The 25,353-nt window shown below is 42.9% G+C and overlaps 1 protein-coding gene across 1 annotated transcript in view; it reads right to left on the bottom strand.

The window, feature by feature from the left end:
* Nucleotides 1-288: 288 nt before the first annotated feature.
* Nucleotides 289-25,353, bottom strand: part of FOXO1 (forkhead box O1) — a 100,163-nt gene continuing 75,098 nt past the window's right edge. The window contains exons 2-3 of the mRNA XM_021678357.2: nucleotides 4,096-5,451; nucleotides 289-3,633 (exon numbers count right to left, since the gene is read on the bottom strand). Coding sequence (XP_021534032.1) covers nucleotides 4,114-5,451 — 1,338 coding nt within the window. The 3' untranslated portion in view covers nucleotides 289-3,633; nucleotides 4,096-4,113. The remainder of the gene's footprint in view (nucleotides 3,634-4,095; nucleotides 5,452-25,353) is intronic.

Raw genomic sequence — 25,353 nt, 5'->3', positions numbered from 1 at the left:
AATTACTATACAGGATGTAGTTTCAGACATTCCAAAGATGAAGTACTCTGAGGTCATTATTATCAAGAATTTTACTTGTTCAACTCTCGGGGCTTCAACTCTTAGAGTTGGCCCTCCCTGCCCTCCCCCCACCCCCACCAAGAGAACTACCAGATGTGAAGACACCATGGCACTGTGGCTCACAAGGTTTGACTCAACCTAAATATTAAAAAAAACAAAAAAACAAAAAAAAACCCCACTAATAAAGAGCTTATTCTGCACAATTAGGAAAGAAAGACACCAAACCATTTAAACATAATTTATGTACATTTATGGCTTTATACAATAATAGCAAAGATTGTTCTTGTGTCTGTAAGTACATCAGCATCATCAGGCACTTCTCAGAGAGTATCGGAACAGGAACATGGAATCCGCGCTGTTACTGAACTCGAGTAGTGAAATGCAGGCGGGCACGGCCGCGTCCTGACAGGACTCCCCTGGCCACACCGCCAGGCTGTGCGCACCACCCTCAAGGAGGAGGCCAAGAGTAATGCAAGGCTGTTTTGTTTGCATAAACCACATTGCATTTTTTAATGAATGATTACTCCCAAACCAAAACCACAAGAGAAACTTCTCGTTTAAAAGTCAGTTATAAATTAAGCACTCTTAAGAGCTGAATGTGAGAATTTCAAGTAAGTCTGGGGGAGGGAGAGGGGTGTTGGTAACATATACCCAGCAGTTGAACAAGTCCAAATTGGGTAACTTTGGAAAACTTTTTTTTTTCCCCCCGTTTTAAGCGTCCTTCTTCTCTTCTTGGTACATTCCATTGATTTACTGCCCACTGGGATACAACATTTGCTAATTAATTTAGACTCTGTCAGTTTGTTGAAGCAGAACTTTGCAAGTAATGCATCTATTACCTAAAAATATTCCATATGTCTATATTACGGAAACAATATTTTATATTTAAAATATCAGAATAGCTCTATAATACAATATGCTTTTAATAACAGTACAAACCAGAGGAAATAAATCAAACAAGGCTGCATAGGTGGTATCATCTGCACATCTCACAAAGCAATCATGTACAATAACTGATATACTAATTACTCCAGAAAGTCAGTATTCGTACAGAAGAAGAATTACCAGAGGTCACATAATGTTTGTTTTCAAAACAGACAAGGTGTCTTTCACTGGACTTCACTGTACCCCAGAGAGATACCCAAGATTCATGTCAGAATCTCAACACAAGGAGAAATCTGAAGGAAAAAAAAAAAAAGATATTTACACAGACTCAGGAGGAAGAAACATCTTTTTAAAAGTTATTCTAGGATGTAGTAAGATTTTAAGAGCGATTTCAGCTGTAGTTGCCTCTTTAATGAACAAATGAGGGGGGCTCTCAGGCTCGTCGTGTGAGGGCACGAGAGGAGGAAAGAAGGTGAACACGGCAACAGGAATGGGAACCCGAGGACTCTGGCATCGACAAGTTCTATCACATATGTAGAAGGCACTGCTTAGAGGAACGAGGGTTTCCAAAACCAGACCTATTCTGGAGTGGCCAACAGTGAAGATAGTTGGAGAGGAGGCTATTTAATGAATTTTCAAAATACAGAAGTCACAGTGGGAAGCTTTACAACAGAGCTGGCCTCCTATAGGAAATCTTTCAAGAACACTTGTGTTCTTGTTAAACACGTAGGAAAAACCAAGCCAACAGATCCGCAATTCACATGCAAGACAAAGCAAGTGTGATCCAGGCTAAGTACACAGAAAGAAATCAGAGCCTTCTCAAGAAGGCAAGAGGAACATTTTCATACACCTGCTCCTTTTACTGTGCTGACTTAGGGCATTCCACATGACTTGAAAATACCGATGGGGCGCAAAGCCAATTAACCTGGTTTGTCAGTTATAGATAATTGCAAAATATTAAAACATAATGATGCAGAATTATAGTTTAGGTTGCTAAAGGCTAAAGAAATTCTCCAATTTTTAACTTACACTAAGAGCTTTTAAAATAAATTCAAATATGCAACTTACAGCTGGTTTGTCGGGTTTTCAAATTAATTGCCCCAATCTTTAAACAAGCTCTAGTTCCCTTTGGTAGCCATCTGCACTCAGGGACACGAAGCATTCTGCAAATCAGTAAAGTCCTATTTTAAATTTTCCTCCTTCCACCTAAATTTCCACAGTGTGCTACGTAATCTGCAGGACAGAAGGGACAGAGGGATGAAGTGTGAGTCTTAACATAATCCTTCGAGGCAGAGCTACAAAAGCAACCTCTACCTACACCAAAATAAGAACACAGAAGTACGAGGGGAAACATTTGCTGAAGCTCAACTCAAAATGGATGAATTGATCAAAACTCCCAGTTTTGAGAGAGGAGCACGGTTTTAGACGCAGGACTCCCTTTCTGATCCACAAACATCACGAGGCCCCTCGGGAGTAACTGACACAACACAGCACACAGGCATCTATCAGAGGACTCAATGCTCTGTGATGTACTCAGTTCACGGGATAATAGGAGCAGATGGAATTTCTTTCAAATACACACATAAAAAACGTATTAAGTTCTCCTACACATGAAACGCAAAATGTCCTTAACTATACATCGCTCTCCTGCCAAAACAGTCAGAAACGTTGAGTATGCAAGTACTAATTACAATGATTTTAAGATTAGTCAGAACAACACCGAGTAGCATCCCAAAGTGTACAAACCAGTTAAACACGTATAAAATTAGTACTAATCCAGTTAGAAATACAAAATGAAAATTATGGATGCTGCCTCAAATATCTGGGATTCCACAAATTTACAAGCAGACTATGTAACAAAGTAGACTCTAGTTTTAAGAAAACATTACAGTTCAGTATCTATTCCAAAAATGATCTCAAGTCCCAACGATAACATCAAAAATCATTTATCTGGAAATTAGAACCATTTAAATGTTTGTACAAATTTGCAAATAACAAAATAAACAAACAAAAAAAATAGAAAAGACCTGTACAAGGCTGGCATTTAATCTATTTTTCCCCCAAAGGTGTGTGACAAGTCCATGAATTCAGCAGACTGATAACAGGCTATTGGTTCTCATGTGAATTGTATGGCTGTGTGAACAGGCCCAAAGCTGTTCCATGGAGGCGCAGGATGGAGAGCTTGGTTCTCTGTGGTTCGTCTGTTCAGCAGAACACAGGTAGTACAAACAAAAGTTTAACTTACCAAAGACATGAGACCATCACAGTATTACAAAAAGAGTATAAACTTTCCTTGGACCAAATGGATATTTAAAAAAAAAAAAAAAAAACCAAAAACAAAAACACACACAAATACAATTCTGTAGCTACTGCTTATGTACAAAACTTGAAAGCACACCAGGATCCGACGTCTTTTCTGCAATTATATGGTGTAGTGAGTTTGGCACTTCATTGTAATGAAATTTCCAATGGCACAGTCCTTATCTACAGCAGCACATAACCTGCAAACATCGGGCAAACATCCTGTACAGGAAAAGTGTCTTCGCTGCCAAGTCTGACGAAAGGAAAAAAGAAATGCTTTTCTTTTTTTTTTTTTAAATCAAGAAACGAAAAGGAGGGGTGAAGGACATCTTTGGACTGCTTCTCAGTTCCTGCTGTCAGACAATCTGAAGTACTTTTAAGTGTAGCCTAGAAAAAACACACAATGAAAATACAGCCAAATTAAAATCAATTCCATTTAACATATTAGAGTGACAGATATACTTGGGGGCAGGGGGGGAGCTTTCTCAAACAGCTCCAAAATCATTCAATGGGGGAAAATTCTATTTAAAAAAAAAAACAAAACTGCAGTATTTGATTTGTATCAAACATATTCATTTATTGAAGAGCTACTAAAAAGATGCAGCCATCTAACTGTCAAAAGAAAACCTTTAAAGCAGTCAAAGGAAGCTTCCTTATGCTTAAGCTCAAAAAAAAAAATTTATGAGCTGCAAAAGGGGCAGAGAACGCATGATAAAAGATGCGTCTCGGCAAGGAACAGGCAGCTGACATCAGAAAAGTCGCAACTATGGAAGATATATGGCAAGTTACTGTGTTCCTCTATTTTAAGCTCTGGCTTCAGAAGGTCTTTTGACATTGGGGTGATCTTACCTGTTCACTAACTCACTCTTAGCCTGACACCCAGCTATGTGTCGTCGTCTTGACGCTGTGCGGGAAGCTTTGGTTGGGCAACACATTGTCAAAGTTAAAATCCAAAGTATCTCCATCCATGAGGTCGTTCCGAATGATGGACTCCATGTCACAGTCCAAGCGCTCAATAAACATGCCATCCAAGTCACTGGGGAGCTTCTCCTGGTGGAGAATGCCCATCCTGCCATAGCCATTGCAGCTGCTCACTGAGGAGTAGGCCCCTAGGGTGTTCATCTGCATGGGGTGGGACAGAGGCACTTGTAAAGCTGTCTTCACTGGGGCCAAGCGGTTCATACCCGAGGTGTGGGGCATGGTGTTGACCGCGTGGGGCAAGGCACGCCCATTAACTGCAGATGTTGGCTGGGTATGTCCAGGGTGGGTGTGGGAGCTGGGGTTCATCATTTTGTTATGAGATGCCTGGCTGCCGTAGGTTGACATGACCGAATTAGGGCCCATCAACACATTCTGACCAAGGACCCGGCTGTTGGGTTGGGCGACCCCAGGATCAACTGCTGTCATAATATCATTATGGGGAGGAGAGTCAGAAGTAAGCAACTCCTTCAAGAGTCCCGGTGCACAGTTATACTGATTCATACCTCCATAGCTCGATTTGTTGTCCTGAAGTGTTTGCATAGGCATCTGGGGCAAAGGGCTCATGCTGGACTGGCCGTATGTATATTTTTGGTAGTTTGGGCTGGGTGAATTCAGACTGGTGTTTGGCGGTGCAAATGAGTAGCATGGTGTCTGCTGCATCATGGTGCCAGGTGAAGACTGGGTTGAAACAGTTAATGGCGTTGGCGATGAGAGAAGGTTGAGGTTATCCAAAAGATTTTCCATATTTTCAGGATTGCTTATCTCAGACAGACTGGGTAGAGTAGAAGCCATCTTTGCAGCAGATGGTGGGTACACCATAGAATGCACATCCCCATCTCCAAGATCATCCTGTTCGGTCATAATGGGAGAAAGTCTCCCACTAATAGTACTAGCATTCGAGCTAGTTCGAGGGCGAAATGTACTCCAGTTATCAAAGTCATCGTTGCTGTGAGAGCCAGGGCTTGCGGGCCACTTAGAAAACTGAGATCCTGGGCTGTCCCCGGCACCCTCCTGGCCAGCCTGGAGGGATGCTTTTTTCTTAGCAGCCCGGCCCCGGCTCTTAGCAAATTTACTGTTGTTGTCCATGGAAGCAGCTCTTCTCCGGGGGGATTTTCCACTCTTGCCTCCCTCTGGATTGAGCATCCACCAAGAACTTTTTCCAGTTCCTTCATTCTGCACACGAATGAACTTGCTGTGTAGGGACAGATTATGGCGAATTGAATTCTGTAAAGCAAAACATCATGTTAGAAACACAATACTTCTCCAGTTGGAATACTATTTGGTATAGACAGATAGATGGGAAGACAAGTAAAAAATTTTTAAAGTTTGTGGTACAGATTTCAACCCATACAATTACACCCATGTGGGTTCTGAACTCCACTATAAAAGAGCTCAAACCAGTATAAGAGAAATAGTATCTTATCTTAAAAACAGTATCTGTATCTTAACGTAATGAGGGGACAAAATTAAATAAGCACTATTATAGACATCTTTTATATAGCTATATTTTATAGGGCAATTACAGAACTGGTTTTAAAACCACTTAAATTTTTGCTTGGCTACAATGCTCTGCAAATAGCACTCTGTAACAAAGTGCTATCAAAAACCCTTTCCATTCTATCACCCCTAAAACTACTGCCAGTTCTCTTCAGATTGCACATATGCCATTTACACAAGTGAGAAGTTTTATATTACTGGGCCCACATGATTATGGAAAAGAAAGAAGTGAAGCAGGGTATATTCTTAGTTAAGAATTAAAAGCCTGAAAACTAGTAAGACCTAGATTCCTTTCTACTTTTCAAGTCCATTAGGCAAATATAGGTGAATATAAGACAAACAGGATCATATTTCTTATTTTAGAAAGTTGAACTGCCAAAAAAGGGAGATTTTAAATTCCAGTGTTGTTGGGGCGCCTGGGTGGCTCAGTTGTTAAGCATCTGCCTTCGGCTCAGGTCATGATCCCAGAGTCCTGGGATGCAGCCCCGCATCGGGCTCCCTGCTTGACGGGAAGCCTGCTTCTTTCTCCCTCTCCCACTCCCCCTGCTTGTGTTCCCTCTCTCGCTGTCTCTCTGTCAGTTAAATAAATAAATAAAATCTTAAATAAAATTAAAAAATAAAATGTTCAGTGGTGCCTGGCACATGGTAAGCGGTCACCAAGAAGTAGGTACCAGATCCCAACTTTAGGGGCACAAGGATATTGCCAATCTGAGCCCTGCTCCCCTCTTCCTATTTACTGGGGGTGTGGGTAGGAGTTTAGCCGTATTACAAACACACACCCACAACTCCAAACATACAGGAGGCCAGAGATAGTCTCAAGCTCCAGTAAAAGCAGCAAGGCCAGACTGCAAACAAGGAAGCCCCAATCTCATTCCTCTAATGGACACATGGTGAGACTGCCAGCATCTGGAGAGCCTCTGGGACATATGGAAAAGGAAAAATGGGCTCCAAAGGAGGGACTCCAAGGGACTTCTGTCCCTTGTCTTGTAGCTTTTTGTTCCCCGTACAGAACAGGGCAAGAGTAGACCCTTACTAGCTGCTCATTCAGCAGCCTCTCTAATCAGGGCCCTGAGCCCAAGGCCAGGAGCAGGATTCTGGGTGTCATAGACACTGGGAGCAGGGCGTTGTACGTGATTCCCAAGCCTTCCCTGGCGCCCTTGGCCAACTGGGCACCCTGGACCTCTGTGGCCCCTCTCCCTGACCACGAAAAGGCTCTGGCTGGATCTGTGGTCACCCAGGGATGCAGCCATAATGCCCACAACCTTTTGCCATCCATGTGGGATGTAATGATGCTTTGAGTGCCAATCGCTGCGCCAGAAAAAGCCTTTGCACAGCAGGACAAGGCCAAGGCTTCAACAAAAACCATGAATTCAAGTTCTTTCTTATTAAAAAGAGATTGAAAACAGAAAAGAAAAATAAATCTCCCTTTCTAAAAAGAGATGCAAAAATCTGAGTAGAGTGAGGCTGGACAGCCAGGGCTGAGAAATCCGTATTTCAAAATGCCCTCTGACCCTCTGTACTACATTCCACCCAAGAATTGCAACAGAGCAGCAAACGTGACAAGCCCTTCTGCCAGGGCATACAGTGAGTGCGGGGCAGACACGGCCCTGAACGGGGGCTTCCGGGCTGGATGCTGGGCAGGTGTGTGAGTGGGTGGCAGGCAGGTTTCTTTTGTTCCCTAGACTTTCCTCTTCCTTCCCACCTCTTGACCTATCCCCAACTCAAAACAAGCTTTGAGGAAGACTTTAAGTACATACAAGAACCCCTAAAAGAGGCCAAAGACTACATTTCTCCAATGGCCTATTTCATTCCCAGAAGAGTCTCCAAGCCCTACCAAAGGATCTTAAACACACACACCTATGTATGCTCCCAGGAGCCACAGCCTCATCTCCTGGGCCCACTAACACCAGCAAACCAAGTTCTAAATTCATCCTGAAAAAGAGGCAGGCCTGTCCCTGGGGTAGACCTGGAAGGGAGCCGAGCGCTCTGACCCTATGACATGTTCTATAGGCTGAAAGTCTGGACGTTTGCACAATATTCCATCATGACTATCTTGTTCTTGGAACACAACAGACACCCAGATAAGCCACGATGAAATCTCTGGAGGAAAGGAAGCTTGACTCCTGTCCCTGTCACATTTAGTTAATGATAAAGGGGGAGGATCCTCCTAGATGATGGCTTCCTGGCTGTCTGCACTGACTGGTGGAGGGTGGTGCAGCTCTACAACACACACAATTAGATCAGCTCATCTGTAACTGCAATTAGGGGACACTTTTAATGAGATTGCAGAACGTGTAATGATGAAATCTTCAGAAAGTTCAGGAAGCATTCAACTAACTCAGGTGGGACATACGCTAACTTACTACTCAGACTTAGACTTAACCCCCTCCTCCAAAAAGGCGGTCCAGAGCAATCCCCTACTTATCAAAACATCACGCTCCATATTTTTCTAAGAGGACATTTCAGGTCGCTCTTTGAGTAACAGAGCTGTCTTCTAACTTTGCCAACAATTAAAAAAAATTTTTTTCCAAACAGGAAAAGGTTTGCTGTGCAGGGCTTGTTACAAAAATTCCTGTTTTTCATACAGCCAGCAGAGCTCTGGTGGAGGGGGGGCAGGGAGGGGCACGAAGAGGTAAATCTTGTAAAAATGTGTGCTGCTATTAATGGTATTATGTCTGTAGATCCCTGCGGGGCACAGCCACGGCTGCAGGGAACGGCAGTTCTCCCGTGAACTGTGCGCAGAGCCACACGCGACTGTCGGTGCTGGAAGATACTCAGTTCTTGAACTATGAACAAAATAGTACCTGAGGAATGAGGCAGGCTGTGAAGACAGAAAACTCAGGCACTGTAAGCCACTTACCCAAATCCTGAGTTTTTACATGACGCCATTAGGGTTTTTTCCCCCACATCAGCAAATTTCCTCTCCACCAGCTGTATTTCTCTGCAGCCTGGGCTTTTTACTAATGCCAAGCTGGATTTCCTCCACACATACCCTCTCTGCCACTTGCTCCCCGACTGTACCCCAAGCAAGGCAGCACGTTCTTCTTGGGAAGCCTGACCCAAAGAACCCAGTGGGTCGTGTCGGGGGCAGGAGTAGCTGCACAAGGTATGTGCTTGCTCTTTCAGCCTGCTTCTAACTCCCAGGTGTTCGATTTCATGAGCTCTATGGATTCCAAGCGGCTTAAAGGGCAAGGGCTGAAGTACGTTATTATTTCCTAATCTGAAAGCCCCTACACACATACACACGCTCTGCACACAAGACAAATTCAATGAATGTCTGGTGACTGACATCCCAAACACATCACAGGGAAGATGTAAGGTCTTACACATCTTTTATCCATCTGTTCATGTACCAATTCATGCCAAATAACGTTTACTGGGACCTATTTTGTGCAAGGTGCAGGGAAGGACAAGAGAAGGAATCAGGCAGAGCCTGCCTTCTAGGTGTTTTACGATCTACCTGGGGCAAGAACAAGTCCACCTCAACGGCCACTTGGGACAGAAAATGATGCACAAACAACTGTCCAAGAGCACTGACATTCTCCTGCCAAAGGTCACCACCCCACCTCCTCCAACTTCTCTCTCAGCCCAAATGTCCCTTTCTTCTGGAACCATCCCATCCTATGGCTCCCTAACACAGGACCTTGTTTACTCACCACAATTAGGGTTCTGCTATGTGTGGTCCCTTGGGGGAGTGCCTGGCTCCCCACTACACTGTAAGCTGCATGAGCCCAGGACCTGGTCTGTCTTCTCGTACACTGTATCCTCACAGCTCCATCACCAAGAGGCACTCAAGTATCTGTTGAATGGATTAATAGGTTCTACATTTACAGGGTTGTTGTGGAGATGAAATGAGATAACACATGTAAAGTGCTTACCTCAATCAATATTAGCTGTCATTATTAGAATAATGGCATCTATAAAATAACACGTCTGTGTTTTAAAGACTTATCTGTATTATAACCATTTTATTTATGATCACACCTTGTGCTGTTGCCACTAACACAAGGCTTTTACATGTCAGGTACTGGAAAAACAGACCCATTCGGGGTAAGAGATAAGATGTTTTCTCTCTGCACTAGATAGTGTCTTGGGTGCTGTGGACAGATGTTAATAAGGAAGGACTTCAGATACCAAAGCTGGTGTATCACTACCCTTGCCGGTGAGTGTCACGAGAATCCTGAAGTCTTCTCGAGGTGTTGCCACGGAGCCTTGCACGTGGGCATCATGCACGGCTGCGGGCTCGCCGCGCTCCGCACTCAGCCAGCGCCGGATGGGGTAGGCAGTGGCAGGGATTACACAGGCCACAGTCAAGAGACCACAGTCTGGTATCTCCTGGGGGCGGGGGCAGGTTATGACTGAGCCCTGCTGCTCTCCTGCCTCGCTGCCTGGCTGGAAGAAACTAGGCTCTGAGGCTGGCCCCTAGAAGCCCTGAGGACACAGGACAGGAACTGCCCCTCCCGGGATGCTCCCAGCCTTGCTGTCTAAAGCAATAATCAGAGCCACTGAAGCACAAGCAAGAAGAAACCTTCATACCTTTCATTTAGTTTTAAGTTTTTTGACTCATTTTTAAATCTATATTTGCAAATATGTTATATAATGTATGCAATGTATTGTTAATAGTGCAAATGTAACATCGGAAAGGGTATGTGATTTCTACAAAAACATTTAGAGGGGTGCCTGGGTGGCTCAGTCGTTAAGCGTCTGCCTTCGGCTCAGGTCATGATCTCAGGGTCCCGGAATCGAGCCCCACATCAGACTCCCTGCTCAGCGGGAAGCCTGCTTCTCCCTCTCCCATTCCCCCTGCTGGTGTTCCTTCTCTCGCTTTGTCTCTGTCAAATAAATAAATAAAATCTTAAAAAAAAAAACAAAAAAGAACATTTAGAGACGCCTAGTCTATTACAGTAGGCGTCTAATCTACTAGAAGCCTGAACAAAGAAAACCTAGGGAGAACCAGCCCTAGAGTCAAGTCTAGCAAACTCTTTGGCCCACCAGACCTGGGTTGAAGAAACGGTCTGGTCTAGCCCTCGGTTTGCATCTCTCCTCCCCTGCCCTGCCCCAGGCTCCTTCCTGACCACTTCTCTTGTCCCCTGGACCCTCATCAACCTGAATTCTGCCATCTGACTCGAGCTGCCAGCTTGGCTCCATCTAGCCTGTCCACTGGTGTGCGTGGAGACCACCACCTCTCGGCCATGGGTCTTGCCCTCACTCCACTTTTTTTCCTGGTTGGCAGTTCTAAGACTAGTCTGGTTTTTGTGTTTAACCAAAAAATAAAACAAAACCATCCACTTAAGTTGGCCTTCATACTTTAGGTCTGAATTTTACTTTATACACAAATTGCTTTTAAAACCTCATCTGATTCCACACTTGGAAGATCCCTTTAAGGCAGATATTATTGAACCTGTTTTAGAAACGGGAAAACTGAGGCTCAGAAAATGAACTGTACAACTAGGACTCAGACCAAGGTTTCATGAGTCTGCATGTAACACTGCTGCCAGCTAGAAAAACCACCTCCTTGGCTTCATCGTTAAGAATCAAAAGAACATACTTAAGACTAAGGTTATATGAATGCATCTTGAGGGAGTGGAAATAATTCTGCTCACAAATACTAGTTTACAAAACTAATTTTCTGCCTCACTGGATAATAAATTCACAAAATAGGATTTGCTTCGATTCTAAGGGGTTACTCTTTCTGGCAGGAAACCATAGCAGCTGAAGTGTGAACTTCAGGTATGAGCATCGCCCTGGGGAAAGCGTGCGTAAGGAGGCTGTGGGGACCCACAGGAAAATGGAGCGGCCCCAGAGGCCCCAGAGGCCCCTGCAGCCTAGCACTGCCCAGCACCCTGCCGCAGGGTGGGCGTGAGCAACAGTGACCAAGTCAAACAAAAAGAACTTCAAACTAAGACGCTGGAACACATGACTAAATGAACTTGTTGTTCTAGAAATTCTAGAAATTCTTTCAAAATGCTAGACAAACTAGATTTTTCCAAAAGCATTTTATCTAATTTCTGTGAACGCTGTCAATGCCTGCAATTGTTTTGCGGACTCCCAGCGTGGACTGGACTCCCTCCTCCTGCTTCCTCTCTCTTACACCGTCTCTTCCTGCACTTCAACGAGTGAAAACAAACTAAGGAGAAAGTCGGAATAATCTCTATTCAACAGAGTTCCCATTAAAGTTGCTAATAAAACAACTTTGTAAAATAATCCATTTTGCTTGCAAAAAGAAGGAAAACATGTGACCGTTGGCCAATTGTTCTTTTTACAAGTGATGTCAATAGACACACTATCAATAGACAGCATATAGATTCAAGTTTGAAAAGTGTTGGAATAGAAGATCTGCCGTGAATAGCTAATCTACATGCTTACACATTAGGCTCCAGCAGCATTCAGCTCTTCTTCCAAAAGGCTGGTATCCTTGCCCAGGAACCGGTCCTTGCCTGGACACCGAACAATCCCATAGGCCAGTCTCACCCCAGGTCTGCACTGAGGAGGACTCAGCTTCTCCAGTGAGCCCAGGGCTGTGAAGAAAGGACTCACAGCCTCATAAAATTTGCAAACTAGAAGGCAATGGGAAGGTCACCTGGCCTAATGCTCCCATTTCATATTAGGGAAAAGAGAATCTGGAAAGATTAAAATGCAGATGAAAAATTTATGAGTGTTCATTTACAAAAAGCAGAAGCACACGGGGCTTTATTCCTAGAAGAAATGTAAAACAAGTACGAAGAATGTGCAATGTCCCTCCCCTAGCCAAACCAATCCATAGCTATAGATTCTCAAATGGCTATAGATACACATTTAGCTCTAAACAGCTTTCTCTCTGACTCAAATCATTCCAAAGAAGGAAAATATGACTACATTAAAGAACCTCCAGCAAAAAAAGCATGTGGGAGATTATGTTCTCATGTAGAACACCAAAAAGACAAATTTAAGAACTCATGAGCACCATGAGAAGTTTCACGTTTGTGGGGAAGCACACAGAGGCAGAACCCAGGGTCAGGCTGACTGCGGGGCCACCCTGAGTGAGTGCCTTGATCTCGCTAAGCCCCAGTCTCGCCATTTGTGAATCAGTAATTACCCAGGATTGTTACATAGGATGCTTAGGGACTGAACAGCAGCATGTATATGGAAAGCACTTAGTGCACCCCTGGACACAAAGCTGAGGAAATAAAGGTTGGCTATTTTGTGATAGGAAGCAAAGGGATACATAAACAGGAATTTTAAAGCTATCATGAATGGTTACAACTTGATTAAAAACCATTCATCACAAACTTCCTGTTTTAACAGGCTGCCAGCCTTCCTCAGACTTGTTTCCATGTCCTCACAACTGAACTGCAATCTTTCTCTTACAGAAAAATTGTTTTCTCCCCTTAAGAAGATTTTCAATGCAAAAATGTGAATCACTAGTGTGTTCTGTTGGCTTTTTGGATGACCTATGTCAGAACACATGTGTGTCCACGAGGTTGTTCAAGGAGGAGACAGAGTGATGACAGATTCTATTCAGGAGGGCAATTATTAGAACAGTGCTCTTTCTCATTTCCTCTCACACACTAGTTACTGCCATTTACCTGGCTGAGAACAAACCCTATGAGAGCCATGAAGAGGTGGGCGATTTCAAGAACATATTGCAGGACAAAATATTTGGTAAAAAAGTAAGCTACAAGTGAATGGGACCATGATACTAGGAAACAAAGAGGGAAGACAGAGGCACCCCCAGCCTTGAAGGAAGAGCAAGAAGAAACCTTGCAATGCAGAAAACAGATGATGATCCGAGGATGCAAGATGATGCTTGCCTGATCTTTCATAAGCTCTCATATTAGTCAAAAGCCTAAAAATTTCAGAATAACATGCCAGCCAATAACCTCATTGGTTTAAGGTTTAAAAAAAAATCTCCAGGGACAGAAAGAAAATTTACTTAATGATATCAAAACTATCACAAGCTTTTATTTTTCAGAAGGTCATTATCAAAAAGAAGCACAGTGTTTCCCCTTGCTGTGTCCTACAGCAAAGCCCCATATCAAAGAAAGCTACTGTTTTATGAAAGAAAGGGTAAAGCCCTTAATTTTCAGAACATGAAAAGGAAAGTCCTTCCTGTACCATTTAATGCCCCATGCTTTACACACTATCAGAAACTAGAAACACCAAAAGACAAAATTCAAAAAAAATCCAGGTAAGATTGAAACCTTAGATCTAGATACAAGCATCTTTCCTCATGTTCCAGATCATGGGGCATTTATCTTAATCACTCTCCTTCTAGGACTTCCATAAAAGTTGTTAATACGGACCCCTGCTTAAGACACGTCTAGAAAACAGAAACTACCTCATGCTGTCATACACTTAGGCCGGATAACATTGCCACAAAATCCAACAAGGCCAACCTCAAATGAGTGTCATCCACCCTGGCTAGAGAGACTAAATTTCATTTGGGTGTGTGTGTGTCTGTGTGTGTGTGTCTGTGTGTGTGTGTCTCTGTGTGTGTGTGTCTGTGTGTGTGTGTGTCTGTGTGTCTGTCTTCAAGGGATCTGTAGGCTAACTAAGGATTTCAACACGGAGTTTGTTTCTCTTGGGATTAATTTAGTTTCTTTGCAGCATGTAGGCATACTTGGCAACCCTTTAATCCACTCACCTCCTTCCCCAGGGAGGAATACAGACCAGGCACTGCCAAGTCCACAGCAAAGAGCTTCAACTCCCCATTCTGCCCATTTAGGTGACCTAAAGGAGCCCATCCTTTCTGAAACTTCTATTTTCAAGATTTATTTGAGTGCACTGCGGAGCCCGACAGGGGCTCAGTCTCACGACCCTGAGATCATGACCTGAGCAGAAATCTAGAGTCAGACGCTTAACCGACTGAGCCACCCAGACACCCCTGAAACTCCGATTTAATTATCTGCTCAGAATATGGACTTTTTGCTGCTCCTAATGACTGCCTCAGACACATAGGGCCGTACCACAGCATAATGTTAAAAGGGAATTCATTTGTTGCAGAAGTGATCCTGCTGTTTCTTAACGAAAATTTGTGTCCATCTTATAGGCCATACCATTTTTCTCATCCTCAATGGCTCTATAAATGCTCTGCTTTACAACGCAATTAACTACCTCTGTATTTGGCTACCGGAAAAATAACAATTGGTGTATTTGACTACCAGAGTAAGGTAAAACAAAATAAAAATGAACACTTTAGAAGTTTTTTCTTCTAATGAATAGCTCAAATTAGGCATAAATGAAACACAGCACATAAGAGTTTCATCAATTTTCAAGTTTTCTAAAGTTATTAAAGGATCAAAGTGAACATTAAAATATTTTGTTGGGGATAGTGACGAGCCCATTAAACCTGTTCATGTTAGGTGAATGTTTATTCCGGGTATGTGCCCAAACTGTTTACAAGAGCCGATGAAAAACTTTATGAATTGAATATAAATTCAAAGGAAAGAACACTGAAATTTTGATGGATTAAAATCTCTAGGATATGGGTGCCTGGGTGGCTCAGGGGGTTAAGCGTCTGCCTTGGGCTCAGGTCATGATCCCGGGGTCCTGGGACTAAGACCCACATCAGGCTCCTTGCTCCGTGGGAAGCCTGCTTCTCCCTCTGCCTGCCGCTCCCCTTGCTTGTGCTCTCTCTGTCAAATAAATAAATAAAATATTTTTAAAAAATAAAATCTCTAGGACAACATCCCATCCATAGAAAGTACGACCTAGAATTGTTTTCTACCCTAAATATGTTCACTGTCTGGAAAATCTAGGGAAAAATGAATCTACCGAATGCATAATCTATTTGCCAAGAACTGCTACTCTTAGTAAACAGAATTTAAAAGTATGAAGCCAAAGTGGTTTTTTTCTATTTTGGAACTCAAATACCACAGATCCAGATTACAAAAAGAATGGAAAGAAACTGTGAAAATTTAATATGCTGAATTACGTATTATTTGCAAAATAAAGTTCCCTTAGTTATACAGAATCTTGAAATTGGCTCGCTTGCCCAATACTCTGGCTAAGGGGCCTAAAGCAACAATGATTTGTGAATGCTAAGCATACATTGTTTTTTGTTTGGGGGCAACCTCCCAAAAACTCTTGTCCCAGATCAAATAACTATTTAAAAAAAAAAAAAAAAATCACTGGCTGACCTAATCCCAAAACCTAACAGCAAAACCATTTGGGCCCATCTGCTTCATGATAAAGTAAAATCCCCCCCTGCCATGGGAGACTGGGGCCCAAGCCAGGGCTGTTTCCAAGCATCCTGCAGATATCCGGATCCAATTCAGCAAGCAATTTAGTCAAAATTCTGACAACCTAGTTAAGAATGTAATGGATAGCTTAGAATTGTTACCGGATTGAACAAAGTTTGAAATAGTCATTCTTCACAGTGCAACCCTAGCCCCAGAAGATACATTTTACATTTTAACCATTTTTAAAGTCCACAATACATTTCTATTAACAATAGAGACAGACACCAATATATTGTATAACCATTTTAGTCCTCAAAGTAGCTATAAATTAAGCTAGAGTATCACACAATTTTAGAACACAACCTAGTTTTCTAGATTGGTGTGTGTGTGTGTGTGTGTGTGTTCGTGTGTGTGTGTGTGTGTGTTCTAAAGAGACCACAGGGCCAATCAGGGCTGGACTAGAACATGCTCAGTCAATCCCAGTCCAGCCCAGTGTCCGGGCACTGCTTTGTTGCTGGGGTCCGGAGGGGAAGGAAGACAGTGTACCAAGAAGGAAGGGTCTCATAGGACCTGAAATCAGTCACCTTTATTGGGAATACAAACAAAAGATAAAATTCTACCTTTGTTTTGTCATTGAAAACTCCATCCAAAATTAATCAAGAAATTGAGCAAAGCCTAGTTGAAATCGGTCTAACGTAGACTATTTAAATCTATTGACAATCTCAGAAATTAATTTATTTACACTCACTTCAGTAACATAAATTAGGGTCTTGAAACTTTTTTTTTTTTAAGATTTTATTTATTTATTTGACAGAGAGAGAGAGCACAAGTAGGCAGAGAGGCAGGCAGAGGGAGAGGGAGAAGCAGGCTCCCCGGTGAGCAAGGAGCCCGATGTGGGGCTCGATCCAAGGACCCCGGGATCATGACCTGAGCCAAAGGCAGCCGTTTAACCAACTGAGCCACCCAGGCGCCCTAGGGTCTTGAAACTTGGCCAAAGTAAAAGCAATCAATGTAATTTTCATTCAACAAGTATCTACTGAGCCCCTACTGCATACCAGGTACTATGGAGACAACAAAGTAGCATGAGGTTCTTTCCTGTTTCCAATAGTTTTTCATGTATATGTATATGTATATGTATATGTATACACGGCCAACAACACAACAAAGGAAGATTTGGATTGCTGAATAAAAAGGGAAAGGGATTCTTAATGTGAGGGCAGAACATGAATCAAAGTTGACAGTGTACTGCGTGGTGGCTAAGAACATGTGTTCTAAAACCAGAGAGACCTGGACTCAACCCAGTTGCCACTATATACTGCATAAGGACTACTATGCCAGTGACGTACATCTAATGGTATTTATCTTATTGAGTCACTGTACTGAATGTTCAGTATGTACAAAGTGCCCAATAAGTATCAGCTAAATATTTGTGAGAAAAAAGTATTTTAAAGCACGAATAGAACATGTCTAGAAAAGTCAGAAGTAAATGTGGCAGTGTCTGAGCTCAAACATAGAAAAGGGGAGATATGGTGGGAAGACACTTTAAAAAAAAAATCTAGGAGCTAGGAGCTTATATTGCATCCGACATGTACTACACAGAAGAGCAGACCAAAGATCAGAATAAAGTACAACGTGGAACCTGGAGGAAAGTGCCAACCGATCTCCCTACAAGATGGTGGGAGAGAAGAAGAGTTTGTGTCCTGCTTGGAAAGCAGAGGCTTCTCTGATTGTCCAAAAATGTAAATATGCGTGGGTGTCTGTATTTTAATGTGCATATTAACTTTTGTTGATAAGCAGAAGCCTTTCAGGGAGGTGCTGTTTTGGCACCGCTCTTCCCCACCCCGAGAGGTGTCCACAGTTCCATCCACTAAGGGGACGCAGCCACAGCTCGTGTGGAGAGCCCAGTGTGCAGAGCCAGCCTCACAAGTGCCATCTTTAGGACCTGATCTATCAGAAAATGATGGGGTTTTACACTGAAGCAGCTGTTTGGCTTTTGTCTCATGACTTGAATGCTACTTGGCTGTTCTGGAACTCATGGCATAATCTCTGACTTTTTTCCTAGTCACAGGAGGGCAGGATCCGGGGGCAGGGACCATTTGTTTTCAAAACAAATTTTTTAAAACTCTCCCTTCGTGAAGTCCAGTGTGTTTTTATACCTTCATCCATCGTTCACAACATTTGGCATACAGATTCAGTTCTCACTTTTTGAAAGGTTTATTTTTGTTTCTTGAGGTCATTGTCTGGGCTCAACCATAACATCTTTCAGGTTGTTTTGAACTGCTAAAGGGAAATTAAAGGAAATAATGCCCTACAATGTAACCATGGACTGTTTGACATAAACATGGATAAAGCTACAACAAATTATTCACTAGTCTTAAGTCAGTGCTCTGGTGGGTGCATATGAAATCCAGGGCCAAAAATGGCCCACTACAGCTGGACCACAGTGATGGGAGGATAAGCTGAGATGGCATCTGGCTCCCCAACTGTCCCCCACACAACACAACACTCCCTCCCACCCTCATGGAAGGTATCACACACACACACAGGAGGGTCTCAATCTTGGGAACTTAACATTTAATGGTTGATTATCCCATCAGAATTTGATTGTAAAAGCATATGATGGTGGGCATAAACCCAACCACCCTTGGCCAATCCCACGGACTTTGTTCTTCCATGACACAGCCCTGGCCTCTACCTGCCTCCTACCTCCTTTCCTTTCTGTCCCAAAGTAAATTAGTGCCACCCAGTTTACAATCAGGTTGAAAAATCACAACATTACTAGCAAACAAAGAAACAATAGCAGATAGTTCAAACATTTTATAAAACTTAGGTGACACAGTGTCATGCTTTCTCTGATCACTTTTCTGGAGGGACAGCTAAAGAACACTTGCTGAGAGGAAAGATCATGCCTTAGGTTGTTAACTTTCCCAACTTTTTCAAAGCACCTTCTTCCAGTCATTCCTCCTGAGATCATTTTATTCTCCCCACCAAAACAAAACCAAACAAAACACTTCCAATTAATTCAGGGTTTCTATCTTCTGATTTTAAAATACTACTGTACTGTAACTTTTGATTTACACTCAATTCCTGGAACAGCTTAGGATGAAAGCAGGTAGATCCTTTGCTCTTAGGAAGGCAGAAAAGAAGAACAGAAAAGGAAAGGAAAAAAAAAAAAATCAAGTGTGATATCCAAGATCAGTTCTAAGAAGCTGGACTTGCTTCCTTGGTCGGAGATTTCAATGCAAAATAATCCATCATTTCCCCCTGGTTGAACACTTTACTTCAAAATAAAAGAGTTTTGTTAGAAGTTCTTCTGCAAAAAGGAAAGAGGAAAGCTGATTAATGAGATGGCTACAGAATCTGCCACTTGCACCTTTATCATCAACCCCCCCCCAAATTAGCCAATCTAGTAAGAGTAACAAGAGCAAAGTTGAATATTAAATATTAAAGAAAAGCAGGGGGTAGGCATGTTGATGCAGATGGCTTCATCCAGGGAATGTGCCTTGTCAAACGTGTGCCAGGAGGCAGCAGCATGCTGTTCTGGGTCCAAATTTCTTAAGTCCATCCTCGCTAAACAGTGCAGCTGTCATTCAGGTTGACGACACTGACAACTGGTCCTAGAATGCTGATCCTGCTGATCAACGACTTTGCCGTGTTCTGGTTAAAGCCCTCCTCCATAAAGCTCCTCCTGAACTGCTGACAAGGACATGACGACAAGGATTCCGCATGGCCAGCCTCCTACTCCACCCCCAGGGTAGTCTTTATTCCCAAAGCATTATCCCCAACCACTGCCCATGTTAACAGCATCCCCTGGACTTTCCCTCCAGGTCCCCAAAGATTAGACTTTCCTCCAACCACTGAGGTCTCCTGGAACACCTCCAAAGTAAACCCAGGACAAAGCAGCACATTAACAGCACAGTGAAGCATCCTGAACATGAGCTTCAAACAACCATGATTCCTCTCAAGGTGACAGGAACTCACTGAGGACATACAGTTGGGACATGTGGTCACAAAAATGTGCAGGATTCTTCAGTTAATACACAAAGCAGGGGCGCCTGGGTGGCTCAGATGGTTAAGCATCTGCCTTCGGCTCAGGTCATGATCCCGGAGTCCCGGGATCGAGCCCCACATCTGGCTCCTGACTCGGCGGGGAGCCTGCTTCTCCCTTGCCCTCTGCCTCTCCCCTGCTCATGCTCTCGCTCTCTCTCTGCATCTCTCTGTTTCAAATGAATAAATAAAATCTTAAAAAAAAAAAAAATACACAAAGCAAAGCAAAAACAAAACACCCTCCAGTAGACTTTTTGTTTTGTAGGTATGGTAACATGTATCCCCCGCTTAAACACACACACACACACACACACACCTGTGATGATTCTTGACAGACTCTGCTGTGAAACCAGCGTTTAGTGGCACACACTTTGGAAAATGCTGCCCCAATGGCAAGATGGTGGTGAAAAGGAAGACCTAAGTATAACTCTGTCTTTGTATGTAGCACTTTGGACAAATTTTATATCCTGTGTGTCTCAGCTTTCTTGTCTACAAAGTCGAAAAAATAATGCCTGTCCTAACTGCCTCACAGAAAAGTCATAATGGATACCACTGCTTCAAAAAGCACAAACCAAGGACTATGCATTTGTGAGATTTTAGGATTGTGTCCAGGGCAGAAGGGGTCATTAATCTGAAGCTGCAGAGCTGCCCCCAAGCTTCCTACCAAAGAACCAGTTTATTCTCCCAGTTACCCTGGAAAGCCCAGGTGCTCTATGAACCATACCTCTTATTCTTTGAAGAACGAAGGAGACACCGACTGTCCAACCAGGTCAGACTGCTCCGTATAAAGCAGGTCTTGCATAGGCCCCTCCCCCAAACATCACAGAGTGCACAGCAACAGTATCTTCCAAAATACACAAGGTAGGGGAGCCTGGGTGGCTCAGTCGGTAGTTGAGCATCTGCCTTCGGCTCAGGTCATGATCCCAGGGTCCTGGGACTGAGTCCCTGGTTGGGCTCCCTGCTCAGCGGGGACTCTGCTTATCCATCTGCCTCTGCTCCCTCCCGCCCCGTGCTCTTTCTCTCTCTCAAATAAATACAATTAAAAAAAAAAAAATACATGAGGCAGAGCTACCAGGGAAGAAGAATGGGCCCACTCTTATTTCATTTCCAAATCTCTTCCACCTCCCTAAATGCTTTTGTGAGAGGAAGAGACAGACAAGACACAGGAAGCAGAAGAGAAGGGGTTAGAGGAAACAGGGGAGGAGTGTAGTAGGCTGATTTGCTTAGAAGACAGCTGAATGAAACAAATAACAAAGAATCCTGAGCATTCTCCTGGGTCAGGAAAACACTCGAGTTTTGGCTGTGACACCACTCCTCACACTGTAAGAACTGTGATGTGAGCAGAGGGACGGTTTCTGGGGACATGAAACAGAACAGTCTCTCCCATTAGCATGGGGAGTAGCAGAACTAGGGTAGAACCAGGCTGGGCAAAAACAGTGACTAGAACTGGAAAGTTTGCATACAACATTTGACAAAGAATGTCAGTTATGACGTCCCTGAAACATCTACTGCACGCTTTTATTAGAATTTGTAGCTAATACAAATGGTGCTCTTTATTACCAGTTGCATAAGATCTATATCGCCAATTATTTCTTTTACAAGATACTTTAATGAATATAATGTCTCTGGATGGTGAAGGTAATGGGGATTTTCACTTTCTAGTTTACCTTTACATGTTGTCTTTTTTGCTGTTGTTAAAAGAAAGAGCATGTATAACTTTTATAATCAGAATAAAGCTACTTTCTTTGGGGGTGGGGGTGGAGGACAAATAAAATACCTACGCCTATTCTTTCAGGCATTCATTCAAAAAATTAAAATAACGTAACGTTGATTTCCTACCAAGCGCCAGGACCTGTATCAATGTGATACACACCACACACACACACACACACACACACACACAATTTACATAATCAAATAAGATGGAAGTTCACAAACCATATCCTAAGATTTTTGTATTTCCAGGAAACAACAGCTCTTTCCTTAAGCAGGACGCGGAAAAAACAAAAGTGTTACACAAAACTGGTAGGGTACAGCAGTTGAGGAACATGGGCTTGTTATCAGACAAACCCAAATTCTAACCCAGTCCTGGGACTCAGCAAATGCATGAACTTGGCTGAGTCACTTAAACTCTCCATGCTTCAACTGCCTCATCTGCAAAGTGGGAATAATAGTTGCCACTACAACAGAGGTTTTTATAAGGATTAAAATTAGATAATCACACAAAGCACTTATAAGTACAAAATGTCAAGCAAATGTCTAGCCTCTGACTACAGGCAAAGGCTAAACTTCACCTGACCTCACATTACCTCCCTGCACAAATTCGAAAAGCACCCAGTGCTGATTTATTCTTTAGGCAAAACACACCCAGGGTACTGGGTCTTAATGTTTATCCAACCATTATTAGCAGTAGCAACAAAAGATGCTGTCATTTCAAGGTGAAAGTCATCCAGGGCACAATCAAGCAAAATAAGTTTAGCCTGAAGCTCAAACACACGAGGTACAAGCCAACTAACTGTACCTCTTGGCGCTCACGTACACACACAGCGCTTCAGTTAGGGAGACATGGACCTTCCCGGGTTATGGCCAGGACAGCGTGGTGGGAGAAATAACAAGAAAGGCAACATTCAATCAAATGCTAGGGCACTTTCTTGGAGAATACAGAAGAGGGCTGAGGCTTTCCCAAGGTTTAACAGGTATCCAGAGTGGATGGAGCACCACTGAAAATTGTGGCCGGGTTTTGTGATCCCTTCCCTCATCCCGGACAGACCCTGAAGAGACACCGCTTGAAGGCAAAAAGGTGAACAAAAATAGAGCACAACAGCCTTCCCACTTGTTGCTGAAACGAATTCCTCCACCTTTGAAAAGATACTCATGATAGCTTGCAGAGGGCTGCCCTCAAACAACAGTACAAATTGCATTTAAATTGGGAAACCAGCTGCTCCTTGATCAGTCATCCTTTTATCAACAACAGAACTTTAATTAGCCCCCATCTGCTTCCTGTTTTATGCCGCAAATCTTAACTTTCACCTGTTTAGACCAAACTGCAATAACTATACCCACAGTAAATAAAAGCAATTAACTTTTCATACAACATGCAATTAATTCTCATTAAGCTCATATTGGGCTATTCAAAACAGTACATAATTCAAATCAACTATTTTCCCATAAATAACAATGTTCTATAGTAAAAATTCAACAGAAACTCTCTCCCACCCACATCTTCTTGAATTTTTTCCATTAAGAAGGTTTTCAAGCTGTCTGGCTTCAATTTCCTGATTTTACTGTTAAGTATGCGGTCACTTCAGGTCATGTAACAACAATGGATAAATCTCAAAAACATAATGCTGACTTAAAAAAAAATCAAGTTGCAGAATGATACCTACGTTAACTGACAACATTTATACGTAAAGGGGGGGGCGCGCGTGTGGCGGCAGCAATGCGCGTTCCTCTATAGGGTAGATGGACCTGCATGTTGTAGCCCGGCCAGGAGGCAGACTTCTTGAAGGAAAGGGACCCTCCAACACAAGAAGGCTTAGAGCAAGATGAGTGATATCTGTTAAAACCTGGCGGGGTCATGTGGGTGCTAATTATGTTAGCTTCTGTGTTTTCCTAGATGTTTAAAATAGTTCACAAAGTTGTAAGATAAAGACAAATGGAGGATGGCCAGCATCCAGCAAGGGAAGGAGAGCTGGCCCCCATACTTTCTTGGCCCCACCACACAGGCACACATCCATCTGATTGCTGGGGCTTGAAAAGCCTCCCCAAATGATTCTCATGCCACCCCCAAACTCATCCCTTGAGAAAGGCTGAGTAACAATCCACTCTCAAGGGCAGGGACCCTGCTCACTCATCTTGAAACTGCCCACACTCACCTACCTAGTCAGTACCTGAGATGTAAATATTATTTGAATAAATCAGTAGATAAGCAGAAGAGGATTCTTTGTTCTGTTATCTAGCCCAATAACCAAGCACATTAAGTCAATTTTCCTTTCCTGAAGGAGTCTGAACAGATGAGTAGTTATCACTCCAAACCAATGATCAGAATCTTCCAGAAAGTGTGTTGAAAACAGAAACACTTAAAGCCCTTGGCTCAGGGGCTGGGATGCAACAGGTATGAATGGAACGGGACCAAGGCCCTGTATTAAAATACTCACCAGGTTTGCAAACAACTGGACTAGCTTAATGACCAACATTCCTTTCAGTTCTGATATTCTAAGAAAATAACTCAACTGTGTTATTTCATATAGATTGATTCAACAGCAAGAGGATGAAATCCCAGAATATTCTTAACAAGTATCTCCTATGATAGGCAAGTTTGAGAAATGCGGTGTTAGTGGTACTTTGGGTCATTAACACCAAATAATAAAAGGCTATTTAGGAGTATGATGTTATTTAATAAATGCCTAAGAAAAGATGTTTAAAAATATAATTATATGCCAGTTCATTCTAAGATCAATTTTTAAATCAGCATTGTTTTTCAAAAAGAAAAACAGAAGCATCGTTAGTGACTGAGGACGTGTCAACCTCACCTTTCAACTTCCTGGAATTTCCCTCCCCCGCTTTCCCCTTTAATATTTCCCTTGGACACACACACACACGGCCAACTTCACAATGGAGTCTTTATAAGATCATTGCTCCAGATACCAACAGGCCAGTCAGGGACTAGGTGGGAGGAACCCGACTGCAGTCTGACCACCCCTGCTTCAACAGCTCCTGCTTCGCAGAGAAAGGATAATGATATCTTATCAAACACTGGTAACACCTAAAATTCCTTTACACTGACAACAACCCATCTGACTCCAGGGTGAAGGTGGACTTCACATTTGCTCTGAGGAAATGAAGAGTGGAATGTACTTTCATGGGATCAAAGATTCTGCAGACAACTGAGCATAGGTCAGATGCACCTGACTTAGGTTAATGCAGAAGAAAAGAAGCATGAAACCCCATCCACTGGATCCAAACCCACTGCCAGTTTTCAAGGGTTGAATGCAAAATCTAAATGACAAGGATGTCCAGATAAGTATAAAACTATCCTGGCTAGTCCGTCACATCAGGGCTCAAATCACATCAAACATCTTCTGGGGTCTTCCATTTAGTACATAATTTTAACTAGTTCCATGTTTGAGACCAATCCAAAGGGGCACTACTTTCTTTTTTTTTTTTTTAATTTTTTATTGTTACGTTAATCCCCATCCATTACAGCATTAGTTTCTGATGCAGTGTGCCATGATTCACTGTTTGTGCATAACACCCAGGACGCACTACTTTCTTAATTCAGCCCCAAATCCCTTCCATGAGCATCCAAGTGAATCATGAACTCCCTCCTCCTTGCTTCACGCTTGCGGGCCAGTCTTCCATATATGGATGCATCCACCTCTTCTCCCCCAACTCCACCGCTGTTGCCAGCACATGAAGGTCT

The sequence above is a fragment of the Neomonachus schauinslandi genome, chromosome 3, assembly GCF_002201575.2.
Source record: "Neomonachus schauinslandi chromosome 3, ASM220157v2, whole genome shotgun sequence".
In the NCBI taxonomy this organism is placed as follows: domain Eukaryota; kingdom Metazoa; phylum Chordata; class Mammalia; order Carnivora; family Phocidae; genus Neomonachus; species Neomonachus schauinslandi.
The sequence above is the reverse complement of the archived record's forward strand: the minus strand, read 5'-3'. Positions and strand labels throughout refer to the sequence as shown.